The sequence below is a fragment of the Gobio gobio genome (genome assembly GCF_949357685.1).
Source record: "Gobio gobio genome assembly, chromosome: 9".
Lineage (NCBI taxonomy): Eukaryota > Metazoa > Chordata > Actinopteri > Cypriniformes > Gobionidae > Gobio > Gobio gobio.
Genome location: NC_137115.1, coordinates 44,846,085 through 44,863,740, shown reverse-complemented (window position 1 = coordinate 44,863,740; position 17,656 = coordinate 44,846,085). Strand labels below are relative to the sequence as shown.

Below are 17,656 nucleotides of genomic sequence, written 5' to 3'. Positions count from 1 at the left end.
ATGGATCTTGGAAGTGTCAATGTACTGAATGCCATGGAGGCCTATCTGAAGCCTTTCTCAGCCATCAGCTTTCAACTAAAATATCTTCATTTGTGTTCCGAATATGAACGGAGGTCTTACGGGTGTCCAACGACATGAGGGTGAGTAATTAATGACAGAATTTTCATTTTTGGGTGAACTTAACCCTTTAAACATTTTTTACAAAACTGTTTTAAAATTGTGAACTCAATGTTATTTTAGGAGATCAGGTTTAACAACAATTTTGTGTTAAATGTTGATAAATATTTAATATATAAAATGTTTGAATTGTTGGTTTAATTAATAGGTTTTGCATTTCTTTAAATGAAATATTATTTTCAATGAAATTAAATGGTATTTTAGTCAGAGTAAAAGAGATTAAAATTACATCTATAATTATTGAATATGACTTTTTTCAAATGATATCTTCTTTAAAAGACAAACACTATGACTATAACTAACAAATGAATATGAATGAAATTGAATACATTTTTAATATTTAAATATTTACATTTGAACTTAAACACTGGTTGTACTCTAAAGACTAACTCAGTTTCGACAATGGCTCCACCACATGGAAGTGAATGCTGTGTTTTAGAACACAGAGATCAAATGTTTGACTGTTATTGTAAGTTGCTCCATTTGAACACAGCAGAGACTGTAAATGATGATGACCCATTATTTAATCACATGCTTCTCCACTACTCACTCCCATCAGCAAAGTGTGAGCTGTCAGCTGCATCAATCTGTCATAAATCATCACCGTTTATTCAGTTATAGTAAGTTATTGCATTTCCTCACAGGGCTTGGAAGGCTTGACTGGACATCTGTCTGTCTTTAATATCTGTGTGCTGAATAAAGCATTGATTGCTTAATCTTTAGGAGCTTTTCGTTTAATTCCCTCCAATTTATTTATTTATTTTTTGTTGTTGTTGTATGTCAACAGAAAATCAATACTCCTTTAACATTTCTCTCAAGAAGTCGCTTATGCAACCTCTGAATTGCTAAATATCAGCTTAAGTCCTTACAGTCTATCCCTGTTTCTGCAGTGGGCCACATTAAAATGCACTGGCTTGTAATTAAAGCACACCACAGCCAAATTCATTCGGAAGAGGGGTGTCCCTGTGCTCCTAACCATTTTAGTTTATGCTAAAGAATTACACATCACATTGTATGGACAAAAACAGTTCTTCAAACATTCTTCAAAATATCATCTTTTGTGGTTCATGAGGGTGAGTAAAAAAATTCGAATCAATCTGTTGTTCCTACCCAATATGGCATTGCTGTCGGTCTACCAGGAAGGCCCAACGGTAGGAAACACAGAGTGGGCTGCAGTTGCTCATGGTGAGCTTGTGGCGGGATTTTGTGTTGTTGAGAATGCAGCCGAAGTCCAATGTGGTGCTGGAGAACTTGAGATTAGGGAAGTGAACCTCACCCCTCAGGACTACCTGGTCCTGCTGAGGGTGGCCATGGTAGCTGAACTCCAGCACGTCCTCAACCATGCGGGTGAGGCGGTCCTGTCGATACATGGGGTTGAAACGCACCCATAGATCTTTCTGAGCTCCGACTGCCAGCACCAGACTCTACAGAAAGATAAGAACTATAAGACTCAGTCTGAAAGACCAAAACTTCAGATGCACGGGTCAAAGTAATGGAAAGCATTAAGATCTTACCTGCACACTTGCATGCATAGATGTGCAACAATAGGATAAAATAAAAATAAATGGCATTTTAAGGCTTTTATTTTGCTTTTTGAGGCTATGATCAATGACTCCAACTAAAATGCAGCTACACAGCCATTACTGGTAAATAAACTGCAACTATACTCAACCTGTTTACCTTTGAGGTTGTAAACAGTTCATCCCCGTCATAATCACACAATCCAAAAGGCTCATGCAGGGCCAGTTCCATAGAGAGGTTCAAGGAGGACACACTCCTCAGGACCAGCTTCTGATACAGTGGAACCAGAGACATATCTGGAACCTGTGAGTCAGACAGATAAAACAAAAGCAATAAAACAAAAAATACAACTGTCAGTTTGGGGTCAGTCTTTTTCTTTTTAAGAAATGAATACTTACATGACAGAGCAGGCATTTATAATGTAAAAAGGATTTCTGCTGTTCTTTTGAACATTCTACTCATCAAAGAATGTGTAAAACAGTTTCCACAAAAATATTTATATATATATAAACTTTTTTCAACATTGATAATAATGAGAAATGTTTCTAAAGCACCAAATCAGCAGATTAGAATGATATCTGAAAGATCATGTGACACTGAAAGCTGGAGTAATGATGCTGGAAATTCAGCTTTGAATGTTTACAGGAATAAATTACATTTTTGAAATGTACTAAAATAGAAAACAGTTGTTTTAAATTGTAACACAATATTACAATATTATCACAATATACACCGATCAGGCATAAAATTATGAAGTGAATAACACTAATTATCTCTTCATCACGGCACCTGTCAGAGGGTTGGATATATTAGACAGCAAGTAAACATTTTGTCCTCAAAGTTGATGTGTCGGAAGCAGGAAAAATGGGCATTTGATTTGATGAGGATTTGAGCGAGTTGGACAAGGGCCAAATTGAGATGGCTAGACGACTGGGTCAGAGCATCTACAAAACTGCAGCTCTTGTGGGGTGTTCCTGGTCGGCAGTGGTCAGTATTTACCAAAAGTGGTCCAAGGAAGAAACAGTGGTGAACTGGCGAGTTGTTCAAGAAGTTAATGCTGGTTCTAATAGAAAGGTGTCAGAATATGCAGTTCGCAGTTTGTTGCGTATGGGGCTGCACAGCCGCAGACCAGTCAGGGTGCCCATGCTGACCCCTGTCCACCGCCGAGAGCGCCAAAAGTGGGCATGTGAGCATCAGAACTGGACTGTTATGGCAGCAAAAGGGGGACCACCACAATATTAGGTCATAATGTTATGCCTAAAAAGTGTATGTAAGCATGTATGTATGTGGTGAAGATGTGATATTGAGACCAGCTATTATAAATGCTATTAGGGACAATATCATTTGCAAACACAAATATCAGTTATTTGTGGATGTTACTGCCAATACTTAAAAGGCAAAATTCACTCTCTTATCTCAGTCTGAGTTTTCCCTCATCATCCACTTTCCTCTCATCTCTCTCTCTCTTTCTTTCTCTCTCTCCCCCATTCCCAACTCGCTCTCTTTAATTGCTTTATTCCTCCAAGCTCTACTAGGGGAGCATTCAGTAAATCTAGCAGCACGGGCTGTCAAAACACAGACAAATGGGACAGAGTCAGATAAAAAGAATGCCACAGAAATGCATTTGCATTTTTAGTTCTAAGATGCAGACTTTCAAGGTGCCTGAAAACAGCTGTCAGAAGATATAAGAAGTGTATGAAAATATGTAGAGTTGCAGCAAAAATGTGAGAGAACAGGAATCTGAAAATAAAGGTGGGGGTTGTGGGTGCAAATGTGTGTGTGTTGAAAGAGAGATAATAAAAGTGAAATAAGGCAGACAGAAAATCATTTTCATTATAATGATGGTTCCTCCTGAGCTCACTGTGCTTATTCTACAGCTTTTTAAAAAACAGAAGAGAACCTGAGATGCCAGGGCATCAATGCTGAGCTGTGAGCTGGGGTTCAAATGAATTTGCCATCTCAGCTCCACTTACAATCATTTTGAGAATGAGAAGTAAATTTGGACGGCTCATTTGAATAAGTTGGACATAATTGCATGGTCTTTACTGTCAATACTTGGGGCGGCAATCTATTTTCAATTTCAATAGACCATAACATTTGTCCATGCCTCAATCTTGTCTTTATGCAGTCAAGTGACTTACAAATGGATCTAAATTGATTGACTAGGATGGACAGGCGATACAGATCTCTTCTGTACCATTCATAAATTAGGCTTAATTCCAGCAGTACAGAAATAATCTTATGCTTCATAAAATGTGAAAGGACATTTGATAAAAGGGTACAAGTTCAGCCATTGAGCTGCAGCACAGATAATGGACCTGATATTTAACATACACACACAATACAATATTGACAATATAAGTAATTAAAGGGATATTTCACCCAAAAATGATACTTCTATTATCATCAGTGTTGGGAAGGTTACTTTGGAAATGTAATAGGTTACAGATTACAAGTTACCCTATTTAAAATGTAATAAGAAGTGTAACTACTTTTATTAAAGTAATATAACTCATTAGATTTGATTACTTTGCGTACTTTGGCATTGTGTGTAAACATGAGGGGTATTGTAGTTCTATACTAAATGTGAGCATTTACTCATCTCACTTGAACAATAAAGATTCAGTACTCCTCAAAATGAATAAAACCAGTCAAATGCAAAATCAGAGTACTATGCAAACCTCCAATATTTAAATGTTAAATAAAACAAATAGTTTTAAGCATTGAATCTACCTTTATTGACCAATGTCTTGCTGCTAACTTTTAATGATTCAGTTAAACCATGAGCAAAAATTACTAGATTTTTTGTTTTTATTGGTAAAACTTTTTCTCCCGCGTCCTATTCTTCCATTATCCAGAATGGCAGCAGGGCACAGCAGAGTGAGAAAAAGTAACGGAAAAGTAACGAAAAAAGTAACGTAACGCGTTACTTTTCTTAAAAAGTAACTAAGTAACTCAATTAGTTACTTTTTAAGGGAGTAACGCAAAATTGTAATGCATTACTTTTCAAAGTAACTTTCCCCAACACTGCTCGCCATGGTGGCAACTCTCAGACAGGTTGTAGCTTTAAGCTTTCAGTGGAAATTTGGATTAATGTAATTGGCAGACATGGTGCGCTGCAAATTCATACAAGAGAACCAATCAAAAGCATCAGAATATAGCATCGCTTTACTAAACAGCTTTTAAACGGCAGGAGGCATCGTGCAGATCAAAAACAGGCAAAGCAACAAATTAATTTAATTCAACATATCCTAGCTTTTTACAGAAAATATTCAGATGTTACCCGCTTTGTAATTGTTAACATTTTCATAAGTAACTTGAATTTAATTACACATTTTTTCTCAGTAACTGTAACTGATTACAGTTACATTTATTTTGATTATCATTTACTCACTCTCATGTCAATCAAGAACACAAAAGAAGATACTGTGAAGAATTTTGGAAACGGTTTTGGTGACCATTGATGAGAAAAGAAAAACAGAGACATTTCTAAGAATATCTTCTTTTATGTTAACCAGAAAAATAAAAGTCACACAGAGGGTTAAAAATGTAAATATTATGATAGATCTTAAAAATATCCCTTTAATATTAAGAAATCGGTTAATGTGGGTGCAGTTTTGCAAGGATGAGGAAATGATAGCCACAACTTAATTTAATTTGAAAAAAAGTTTAAACCTTTACAACTCACCTGCATTAAGCATGAAAATGTGACTAAATAGCACAACTTATGCATTTGTGACAATAGTTAGTGCATTAACTTTGCCCCCCCAACCCCTAACCCCCCAAGTGTTGGGTAAGTTACACTAAAAATATATGAATTACTAGTAACAAACTGCTTCTTCAACATTGTAATTAGGTTACTGTACTCTCTCTAAAAAGTATTGCATAACATATTACTAATTTCTAAATCCCACATCAATTACGACCAGTTCATGTCAATACAAGGATAGACATGAAACTGCTCTTTTGATTCTTTCAAATAAATAATATAAAACTACATAAATTATTCTGATCAAAGTATTTACAGTGCATCCGGAAATTGCTTATTCTAAAATGGATTAAATTCATTATTTTCCTCAAAATTCTACAAACAATACCCCATTATGACAACGTGAAAGAAGTTTGAAATCTTTGCAAATATATTAAAAATAAAAAACAAAACAAAAATAATCACATGTACATAAGTATTCACAGCCTTTGCTCAATACTTTGTTGAAGCATCTTTGGCACCAATTACAGCCTCAAGTCTTTTTGAGTGTGATGCTACAAGCTTGGCACACCTATTTTTGGGCAGTTTCTCCCATTCTTCTTTGCAGGACCTCTCAAGCTCCATCAGGTTAGATGGGGAGCGTCGGTGCACAGCCATTTCCAAATCTCTCCAGAGATGTTCAATCAGGTTCAAGTCTGGGCTCTGGCTGGTCCACTCAAGGACATTCACAGAGTTGTCCCGTAGCCACTCCTTTGTAATCTTGGCTGTGTGCTTAGGGTCGTTGTCCTGTTGGAAAAAGAACCTTCGCCCCTAGTCTGAGGTTCAGAGCGCTCTGGGACAGGTTTTCATCAAGGATGTCTCTGTACATTGCTGCGTTCATCTTTCCCTCGATCCTGACTAGTAGTTTCCCAGTTCCTGCTGCTGAAAAACATCCCCACAGCATGATGCTGCCACCATCATGCTTCACTGTCGGGATGGTATTGGCCAGGTGATGAGCGGTGCCTGGTTTCCTCCAGACATGACGCTTGCCATTAAGGCCAAAAAGTTCAATCTTTGTTTCATCAAACCAGAGAATTTTGTTTTTCATTGTCTGAGAGTACTTCATGTGCCTTTTGGCAAATTCCAGACGGGCTGTCATGTGCCTTTTACTGAGGAGTGGCTTCCGTCTGGCTACTCTACCATACAGGCCTGATTGGCCAGCTCTAGGAAGAGTCCTGGTGGTTCCAAACTTCTTTCAATTATGGATGATGGAGGTCACTGTGCTCATTGGGACCTTCAATGCTGCAGAAATGTTTCTGTACCCTTCCCCAGATCTGTGCCTCGATACAATCCTGTCTCGGAGGTCTATAGACAATTCCTTGGATTTCATGGCCTGGCTTGTGCTCTGACGTGCACTGTTAACTGTGGGACCTTATATAGACAGGTGTGTGCCATTCCAAATCATGACCAATCAACTGAATTTACCATAGGTGGACTCAAATTGTAGAAACATCTCAAGGATGATCAGTGGAAACAGGATGTACCTGAGCTCAATTTTGAGTGGCATGGCAAAGGCTGTGAATACTTATGTACATAAGTACATTTTTCGTTTTTTATTTTTAATACATTTGCAAAGATTTCAAACAAACTTCTTTCACATTGTCATTATGGGGTATTGTTTGTAGAATTTTGAGGGAAAAAAAATGAATTTAAAAATCCATTCAGAAATAAGGCTGTAACATAACAAAATGTGGAAAAAGTGAAGCCCTGTGAATACTTTGATGCACTGTAAAGGGGAAAGGACACATTAAAAACATACATTTAACATTAGATGTTCAGTTTTGATGGTAATCCACTGTTGTTTCATATAGAATCGTTCTATAGTCTATACACTTTTTAACACAATTACATCAGAAGTAACTGTAATTAAATAGCAAAAAATATTAAGAGTAATCCCTAACTAAAATGTAATTAAATTACAGTAATTATTTACTAAGTAATGAGTTACACCTAAAACTGACTATTGCCCTTGGAGGTAGAGAGAGATTTTTGCCAACCTTTTCCACATAGAAGTTGATTTCTTGAGAGGAGATGTCTACTGCTGGAGAGACAAATTGGCATGTGACATCTGTAGTAATGATGCACTCTCTCACATACTGCCGCCCGACAACAGCATAGCATACAAGTTTTTCCTTAACCACCTGCAATCCATAAACACACACATTTAAAAAACACATTATATACATACAAAATATACAAAAGAGATCCTTTTCATATTCTCAATTTATGAATGGATGTAAATCCTCTTTTATAGTTTTTTGAAATCCTGCTCAGCCTTGCCAGAAATGCACTAAAACAGAGCCCTTCTTCTTTATGATGCCCGAGAGCTAGCACACCGACTGATGGCTATGCAATGCAACAGCCCAGCGTGGGATGCAGCAGGGCAGGCCTATACTCACTTCTCACCTTCTCTCATCTCTAATTTACCATTAAATCAATAAGGACTCAAGGAGGCATGCATCTCTGTAATGCTCTAGAGAGGAAGTCAATGCACAGCTTCATGCGGCTCCACTAAAAGAGGATTAAGTGTGGCTTTCAGGACCTTCATCACCGTTGTATTCGAACTTTAGCTGGTTGTGTCGGAACTGCTGTTGGCCAACATATTTTAAATTGTAGCCAAGAATGTAGTCTAGTTATCAGTTAGAGATGATTAATAGCTGACATAAAAGAAAAAGTTCTGTTATAGGTACCTTGGGGACATCAGAGGAGCCCTCTAGCAGCATATCAGCTGAGTGGCCAGGAGGAAGTGATAAACGTACAGGGGATAAGCTGAAGACAGGTCCTCCTTGATCTGAAGTTTGTAGGCTCTTGCTTTTTTTGTTCCTAGACTTGTTAGGTGAAAGAATTTCTCTGTTTTGAAACTGTGGAAACCCCTCTGTGGTCCATAACAGTTGGTGAGTGCGACGTCCTCGATTTGTAATTCTGAAGGCATACTGACATGGGCCGGAACTAAAAGACAGGAAAATTGAATAATTTAACTGAATATGAAGTTGTGTGAATAGCAGACTCATGTTATTGTAAATGGCAGAACTCAAGGACAGACATCTGGTTGTTTTACCTGAAGTGGGTTCCCAAATCCAAGCTAGGAGCAAATGGACGGTCAGTGACTATGGTGGTGCCCTTTCCTTTGGCTGACACAGGGATGTTAAAATTTTGGCTGTCCTGGATTTCCAGAAACAGTTCATCCTGAAAGGGCAGGGTGTCATACAGATGGGCTATCAACTTCAATTCCAGACTCTCCTTTGGAGGAATTTCACCTTCACTGGGATCCACACGCCAGTGAGACCTGTTCTTCACCTATCAACATTCACATACACGTTACAGCACAAAATCAAATTCCATTGTGTCATTTTTAACATACAACAGCAAAAAAAGGATAATATTCTAATAATTCCATACATATAATGTTTAAACAACATAGTAATTACAATGCTCTTGCTCATTTATATCTTGCTATCTATACACTGCCACTTTTGATCAATTTAACGTATCGTTGATAAATAAAAAGTATTACTTTCTTTAAAAAAAATAAAAATTTAACCCTAAATTTTTGAAGAGTGGTGTCCATATTATTTTTTGCAACAAGTTTTGAGTCTGTACTCTTCTATCAGTTACAATTGCGGGCCAAGAATAACCACTTATTTTTTTTAAATGAAACGTTTAAAAGTATGTTTTACTGGCCAATCCAATGAGTAAAATACAAACGCTCACCTAGCTAGGAATACTTTGGGATAAAATGGGTTCATATACAGTAGTTATACACTAAAGCATCAACAAGTTCAACTTCATGCAATATATAGTCCAATACAAGTCACATGAAAAAAAAAATCACAAGCACAAAACATCGGTAAACTCCCTTATGTGTGTGGACAGATTCTTCTGTGTCTTACATAATGTCCAGGGGAAATAATCCCACAGTGGGTGAGTTTTCTAGTGGGTAATGAGAAATATTAATGATCATTCCCTCCCGGTTGGCTCCAACACAATAACTGCCACTCAAAAGCCAACCACTCAGCAAAACCTTATCTCAGTCTTGTAATTGAACAGGGTTTCAAATGAGCAGCCATGTAGAGATAACATGTGAACATATGTGTGTCTAATTATCTTTATCTGAAGGGAGTAGGAAAGACTGGTGATAGAATAAAGGAATTGGAATCATGTATCAGTTTTATAATGGGTAATGAATGGCTAAAAGAAGGACACTGTTTGTGGGGTTAACTGACCCACGAGTCTGAAATCTGGCTAATACTTCTGCTGTGTCCGAATACTATGCAAATAAACAGTATGGTAAAAGAGTAAAATGTACTATGTATTCGGAAAAACGGTAGGTGAAAAGTACCCATATGACCTACTACTTCCGCCGAGATTCAGGAGTGTGCGTTCAATGGGTACTTAACTATCCCACAGGAGGGGATTTATGAATGGAAGTGAAGCGACTCAACTGCAGGTCACGTGACAGTAACAATATAGCGGATGTAGTACATCTATATTCATACTACATAGAATGTCCTTTTTTAACAGTCACAAAGTAAATTCTAATTTAAATGTAGAACCTACTCAGACAGTCTTCTCATACAATGGGGTAATAGCATGTAGGATATGCATAAGCTTTTGTTTCGTCTTTTAAACCCCATATGTTAAGCACCTCCTTTCTGTCCTACTTTTTCTCCCTACTTTCATTATTTCCTTTCATTTTCTCATAACGAGAAATAAACCAATGTGAAAAAAGTGCAAGCTTGTCTTTGCATGCAAAAGTGCAACCCACCAGCTGCTTAATTTGTACTACTGCTTTCCATAACTGTTGGCGGAGGATTCAAATCAATTTTCATAATGCGGCCAAATGATTGATGTCCTGCACATTAACTTTTAATTGGGATTTTCTGACTGAGTAAAGAGAACGGGTGTTGGTGTGTTAAGGGATTCTGATTAATAGCGTTTTATTTATCTTAAAAGTGAGGCTCATCCTGATGGCGGAGTATAGCTTTTGGCACATTTATCATCATTTTCATTATGCTCTCCTTTTAAAGTCTTCATGGGGAAAAACTAAGTGAGCAGACTGTAGAGAGGAAATTGAAGGTAAAGTATTTCTCATCTCAGTGTGCACAATCTAAGACATTAAGACCACCAGAATGTACATTATCCCTCTTATTACATGGCTGCAATTTCGTAGGCATTACACAAAAAAATATTTGACCGCATAGTCACAACTGTCCAATCTGAATTGAGTATTCCAGAGAATCATGCAAACACCTCACATAGATGAAGTGGAAGCTAACTTTTCATAACCAACTCCACAAACTGATAAGGACTCTGAGTCATGCAGAACCTATATATTTGTGTGTGGCAAAGTGTGTTTGTGAGGCAGACGGTGTGTTAGAGGCCAATCAGGAGGAGCCACACTTATATCTCATATTCACTCAACTGTGAGCCATAGCAGAGCCACATGAATAACTCTGCTGAATCTGATCATCAGAGGTAGTAAAGGGTTTTTAGTAGCACTTTATACAAGGGTCCCTATGAAATATGTTGTAATGTATATACATATGTGAAACATTATAATATTCATAACATATTGTTGCATAACTATGAACAAACAAAATATATTCATATACACTATTGTTCAGAATTTGGGGGTCGGTAAGATTTTTAAATGTTTTTGAAAGAAGGCTCACCAAGGCTGCATTTATTTGATCAAAAATACAGTAAAAACAGTAATATTGTGAAATATTATTAACATTTAAAATATTTTTTATATACATGTATATACACTCACCAAAAGGATTATTAGGAACACCATACTAATACTGTGTTTGACCCCCTTTCGCCTTCAGAACTGCCTTAATTCTACGTGGCATTGATTCAACAAGGTGCTGAAAGCATTCTTTAGAAATGTTGGCCCATATTGATAGGATAGCATCTTGCAGTTGATGGAGATTTGTGGGATGCACATCCAGGGCACGAAGCTCCCGTTCCACCACATCCCAAAGATGCTCTATTGGGTTGAGATCTGGTGACTGTGGGGGCCATTTTAGTACAGTGAACTCATTGTCATGTTCAAGAAACCAATTTGAAATGATTCGAGCTTTGTGACATGGTGCATTATCCTGCTGGAAGTAGCCATCAGAGGATGGGTACAGGGTGGTCATAAAGGGATGGACATGGTCAGAAACAATGCTCCAGGTAGGCCGTGGCATTTAAACGATGTCCAATTGGCACTAAGGGGCCTAAAGTGTGCCAAGAAAACATCCCCCACACCATTACACCACCACCACCAGCCTGCACAGTGGTAACAAGGCATGATGGATCCATGTTCTCATTCTGTTAACGCCAAATTCTGACTCTACCATCTGAATGTCTCAACAGAAACCGAGACTCATCAGACCAGGCAACATTTTTCCAGTCTTCAACTGTCCAATTTTGGTGAGCTCGTGCAAATTGTAGCCTCTTTTTCCTATTTGTAGTGGAGATGAGTGGTACCCGGTGGGGTCTTCTGCTGTTGTAGCCCATTCGCCTCAAGGTTGTGCGTGTTGTGGCTTCACAAATGCTTTGCTGCATGCCTCGGTTGTAACGAGTGGTTATTTCAGTCAAAGTTGCTCTTCTATCAGCTTGAATCAGTCGGCCCATTCTCCTCTGACCTCTAGCATCAACAAGGCATTTTCGCCCACAGGACTGCCGCATACTGGATGTTTTTCCCTTTTAACACCATTCTTTGTAAACCCTAGAAATGGTAGTGCGTGAAAATCCCAGAAACTGAGCAGATTGTGAAATACTCAGACCGGCCCGTCTGGCACCAACAACCATGCCACGCTCAAAATTGCTTAAATCACCTTTCTTTCCCATTCTGACATTCAGTTTGGAGTTCAGGAGATTGTCTTGACCAGGACCACACCCCTAAATGCATTGAAGCAACTGTGATTGGTTGATTAGATAATTGCATTAATGAGAAATTGAATAATTCCTAATAATCCTTTAGGTGAGTGTAAATATTGTAAAATGTCATTTATTCCGGTGATGGCAAAGCTGAATTTTACAGCAGCCCTTACTCTAGTCTTCAGGGTCACATGATCCTTTAGAATGTAATAGTATTTGTTTAAATTTACAAAAAAAAAATTGCCAATGGCTTATGCTTCAACACAGTCATCACCTGCAGTAGGCTGCCCTTGGAGGAAGGAAACTACAAATTCAGTATTCAGCAAAGAGGAAACGCCTTTGAGCAGGTAGAGGGTTAGTGAGAGGGCCCTATCATTTGAACTGCGCCGGACTAAAGGGGGTCAGCAGGGAGACATAGATAACTCTGTAAGTCTTCATTTGAAAGAGAAGTGGCAAAGCAAGTGGGAGAGAGATAGAGGAGGGGAAGACAGATAGACGAGCCGGTCGATAGGGAGCTGGATCGAGGTTGGGGCGATTTCCCCTTGAGAGAGGAATCAAGTGAAGAACAAGCCAGCTGAAATTTCAATAATCAGATCAGACCTGCATTAGAAGGTTTAACACCATTGATTGCTTTAAACTTTATCGTGCTGTAGAGCTTTACAATGGAACCAAAAGCCCGTCTCAGGAGAGACATATCTTTCCGAAAAACTCAGAATACTTGTTTATCAGAAACTACATGAACAGATGGACGCATAAATGTGAAAGACTGCGTTTTGAGTATTTTCAATTCACGACGCACTGCTGTCAGCATCTGCCTGGCACTCAGCCACGCTATCGAGCGGCTGTAATGAAATTCAGGATCGACTAAAGCTGGAAAATGTTTAGTAAAAACTCCGGGCTCAAGAAAGTCCTCAGCCTTGAAGAAGACAGGATCAGTTTACCAATGAGTGTCGACACATAATCTAGGATGCCCTGAATATCTGAATGAGTTTGTCTGTATATGTGTCCAAGTCTCTTGGTGCATGTGTGTGTGGTTGCATGCAATCCTTCCATGGATTAATTAAACAAAGCCTAATGCTAAATTTATCAGTTCTGAGAATCAAGGAGCTTATTTAATATAAAGAGGGACCAAAACGAATAATGGAAATAAGGAGAAATTAGGATTTATAAAAGGCATATGAGGGTATTACGGTAACTCTTATCTAATCTAATCTAATCTTAAAAATCATTCACAAGACATGGAGAGTAGACCGAGATATTGGACCCAGAGTAAGAAAAACAGCAGAATTGGCATCAGGTGAGGAAACTGACGTTATAAGGCCCAAGGGAAATAGTACTAAAGCTTTTCATCCCTTCTGTCGCATTAGAACCCACCATTTGAGCAAAGAATCTGGCAGGGATTGGGGAGTCGTTTGACAGCTGAAAAGTCCTTGTGACATCAGTCAGCACGGAAATGCAGCCAAAGTTCAGCTTGGCAGCAGTGACAGAGACAGAAGGTCCCTGGCCAACACAGGACAGGAGGAGCTCCTATGGAGAAAAGAATTACATATCAAACATTTTCAGTGAAAAAAGTATGAAAATTCAATTTTTCGTAAAGCGAAGACTGCGACAGAAACCGCTATGACAACAAATCAATTAACAGTGAACATAAACTCTGACTAAGAGAAAAAGCAGTGTACGCATGAAATGATCCATTTTAATAATTTCAATGTAAACAGCAGCTGATGATTGATGATAGCACTAGTACAGAAAGAGGGAGGCTGTTTAGCGCAGCATCTCATGTAATAGCTGAAAAAAGGAACCATCTCTCATGTGAAAATGCGGCGAGCCTTCCACCCTTCCTGGAACTAAAAAAAATACACACTTTGTTTTATACTGTGTATTCTTTAGCAATTTATAACTGTAATGTACAAATGTGCTGGTATTAAACAAAATCAGTTAATTTTGAGATATCATGATTTTTTATGTGAAGAAAACTTGAATCATGGTTTTCTCAAAAAATATTAAGCAGCACAACCATTTTCAACATATATGTTTCTTGAGCAACAAATCAGAATATTAGATTAGATTAATGATTTCCTGAAGGATCGGACACTGAAGACTGGAGTAATGGCTGCTGAATTTATTAGAATTGTAATAATACTTCACAATATTACTGTTTTACTGTATTTTTGATCACATAAATGCAGCCTTAGTGAGCATAAGAGCATATTTTTATTTCAAAAAACATAAAAAATCCTACTGACTACAGACTTTTGAGTGCCCATGTAAAATAAACACTAAGGTCACAACATGTACATGCTGTAATGTCATACGTGCATATACTCACCAACGGTGGGTCTTGACGGCCTAGTATAGCAATGTGAGCTGTTTCCTGTAGGCTGTCCACTGTCTTGGCCTGAAAAACTAATGGAATCTGTTCTGTGCTGTACGGTTGGATGACACCTCGTGAGTGAGGACTGGAATAAAGAAGAGCGGGGTCTTCCTCATACGGCTGCAGACAGAAATGTGTGTCATATGCCTGAATGTTTCTAGTGTTTGTTTTAGGAAAGGGCAGCAGTAGAAAACACAATGAGTTTTACTTGATTGGGAGGAATCACCTGAGGCAGAAGTCCATAGCATGCAGGGAGGTCAGTATCGTTAATGAGCTGAAATGATTGCTCATAGGGATGACCCAGGAAACAGTGCTGGAACTGAAGATCTGGGTTCTTGAGGACCACATCAGGCACAACACATCTACCGGGACATTCAGAGATAAGTTTTGTGCATGGAAACCAGCAACTACTTTATTTCCCCCATGAAAGTGTATATATTACCTAGCTTTGATCGGGAGAGCTAAAACCTCCTCTCCAACACCTTGAACATCCAGCACTAAAGCCAGATTGTAGTCTTGCACCGTGTTGGAGCAAAAGGTTAACTGAAAAACACACATACACTACCGTTCAATAGTTTGTAAAATGTTTGAATGTTTCTGAATGAAGTCTCTAATGCTCACCAAGTCTGCATTTAATTGACAAAACCACAATAAAAACATTGCAAAATATTACAATTTAAAATTGTAATATGTAAAACTGTTTTCTATTTGAATATATCTTACAATTTCATTTATTTCTAAGATGGCAAAGCTATATTTTCAGCAGCCATTACTCCACTGTTCAGTGTTGCGTGATCCTTCAGAAATCCTTTAAATATTTAAATATAGTTGGTGCTCAATTTATTTTCATTATCAATGTAGAAAACAATTGTGCTGATTAATATTTTTGTGGAAACCATGTTATTTTCCTCAGGATTCTGTGATGAATAGAAAGTTGAATGAAATTTTTATGTAACAATGCAAGTCTTTACTGTCACTTTTGATTAATTTAATGTATCCTTGCTAAATATATATTAAAAGGTATAAATCTTACTGACCCCAAACTTTTGAATAGTATAAGAATAAGATTCTCCGTCTTCATTTAACTATATCATTGTTTAAATCACTATTATAACAGCTTTGAACAGATTTAACAGCTGCTTGTCTAAATATAGTGCTCATGTTATTCCAAACTGTTTAGATTGCAGTATTCCTCTCCTTTCAGTGCTTTAAGTGCTCTGAAACCACACATATGGGATCACAGACAACTGTCACCACGAAATGTAACAGCCTGAGAAGAACGGCAAAGTACTCTCCAGGTGCTTTTCTTTTATTATCCTAACATGTCTGGGAGGCGACCGGCCAGCTGTGCGATTCATCTGGGAATATTGTCCCATTGTCCCACTAATATGACTAACCACAATCCCCTAATAGGTATTCTTGTGCTGAGGCCTCATTAGAGCACAGTGAGCCACACTCTTGTCACAGACTGGGAGAGGCACATTTGCACACTGACAGGAGACACCCACATCCACAGGAACCACAAAGACAGCTGGACACATCCAACAGATTAGCCCTCCAAAGTGCTGACAGCTCCCATTGATGGGAAAAGACCAGCACATGACAGGTACGCAAGGTACCTGGCAACCAAAGGAGCATGGGCGAGATAATCACAGCCCTATAGTGAGAGAGAGAGGCAGGAGCTACTATTCTCATTTATCACCTTTCCAATATATTCCACCTCCCGTTTTTCTATTAATGGAATACAACAGCCATTTTTTAAAAAGTCCAAGCTGTCTGAGGTTTAATAGGGATTAAAGGTCTGCTCTGAATGGACGTTTAAGGCTACACTTCTACACTTCACTTCCTCATCTCTTGAGAGTGTGTTGATGTTTGTGGCACAGAGAGGTCATAGGGAACATCTTGACAGGCCACTACTGTTTTTGCATAGGGAAATTGATTCAAATCGCTTTGAGGCATTCAGTGAGATAATGCGTTGATGGCTCGGCTTAGAATCAGAAAGAGCAAACATACCTGGATATCTATCTCAGCCATAGCACGAACTGTGCCTGCGCTGGGTGATAAGACAAACTCTTTCGGTCTTCTTTCGGTTTTGTCTCCCAGTCCCCATTCACTTCTGTTCAGCTGAGCGACCTGGTCCATACTGGTAATGCTCGCCTGTCCCGTACCATCACCGGGGATCCGCAGTCCAAAGCTCATGGGCACCACTGAAGTGTTGCTAAGGCGACATGTCAGCGTTTGTGGAAAACCTTGGGTCAGTGATAGAAGATTCCTGATTACAAAACTAATATGCAAAACAAGGATTAAACACTAACATCAATCCTGATTGATGAAGAGGAGAGTGCAAGTTCATTTACCAAAGGACACCTCCCCAAAGTTGAGCTCTGGGACACTGAAGTGGAATGTAGGCCCAATTAAGCACCCCCTGCAAGAGATGAAGGGATGAGGAAACTTTCAACAACAACAACAAAAAAACAACAAGAATTAAGGCCAATGAAAATGCTGCGCTACAAGTAATTATACAAAACGAAAAGGCTGTTGAGGTCCAGTGGAACGGGGTATGAGTGGCATTGTTTTTAGATAACAAGGCAGAGTGGTAGTTTTGAAATTCAGCAATTTCAATGGTAATCTATCTCAATCAAAGGGGAAGTGGCTTGTGCTGGTTTGTTTGAAAGATTTTAGCAGAGCTCTGCTTGGCTCTTTTAATTAAGGTTCAGCCAGTACAGATTCATTTAATCAGCCATAAGCTAATAATTAAAACAACAAAGAGTAAAGGAGAAATATCGATGGTTTTTGCTAATGGTCATAAGAGGGAGTTGATTAAAAAGAAGGATGTACAATATGGGTCAATCTTTGCATCAGGCAAAGGATACCTTAACTGCTCTAAAATCAACTCTGATTAAGCTCAAGCAATACTAGGGTTGCATCCAAATATGCATACTTCCCAAATATACATACTTTTATAT

At 38.5% G+C, this 17,656-nt stretch overlaps 1 protein-coding gene across 1 annotated transcript in view; it reads right to left on the bottom strand.

Moving 5' to 3' along the window:
* hydin (HYDIN axonemal central pair apparatus protein) overlaps window positions 1-17,656 on the bottom strand; it is a gene marked incomplete at its 5' end in the record, with an annotated part of 99,790 nt that overhangs the window by 37,510 nt on the left and 44,624 nt on the right. The window contains 11 exons of the mRNA XM_079826164.1: window positions 1,288-1,601; window positions 1,858-2,001; window positions 7,444-7,587; window positions 8,137-8,395; window positions 8,505-8,743; window positions 13,691-13,843; window positions 14,646-14,810; window positions 14,917-15,052; window positions 15,133-15,233; window positions 16,704-16,939; window positions 17,048-17,115. Of these exons, the coding sequence (XP_079682290.1) occupies window positions 1,288-1,601; window positions 1,858-2,001; window positions 7,444-7,587; window positions 8,137-8,395; window positions 8,505-8,743; window positions 13,691-13,843; window positions 14,646-14,810; window positions 14,917-15,052; window positions 15,133-15,233; window positions 16,704-16,939; window positions 17,048-17,115 (1,959 nt within the window). The remainder of the gene's footprint in view (window positions 1-1,287; window positions 1,602-1,857; window positions 2,002-7,443; window positions 7,588-8,136; window positions 8,396-8,504; window positions 8,744-13,690; window positions 13,844-14,645; window positions 14,811-14,916; window positions 15,053-15,132; window positions 15,234-16,703; window positions 16,940-17,047; window positions 17,116-17,656) is intronic.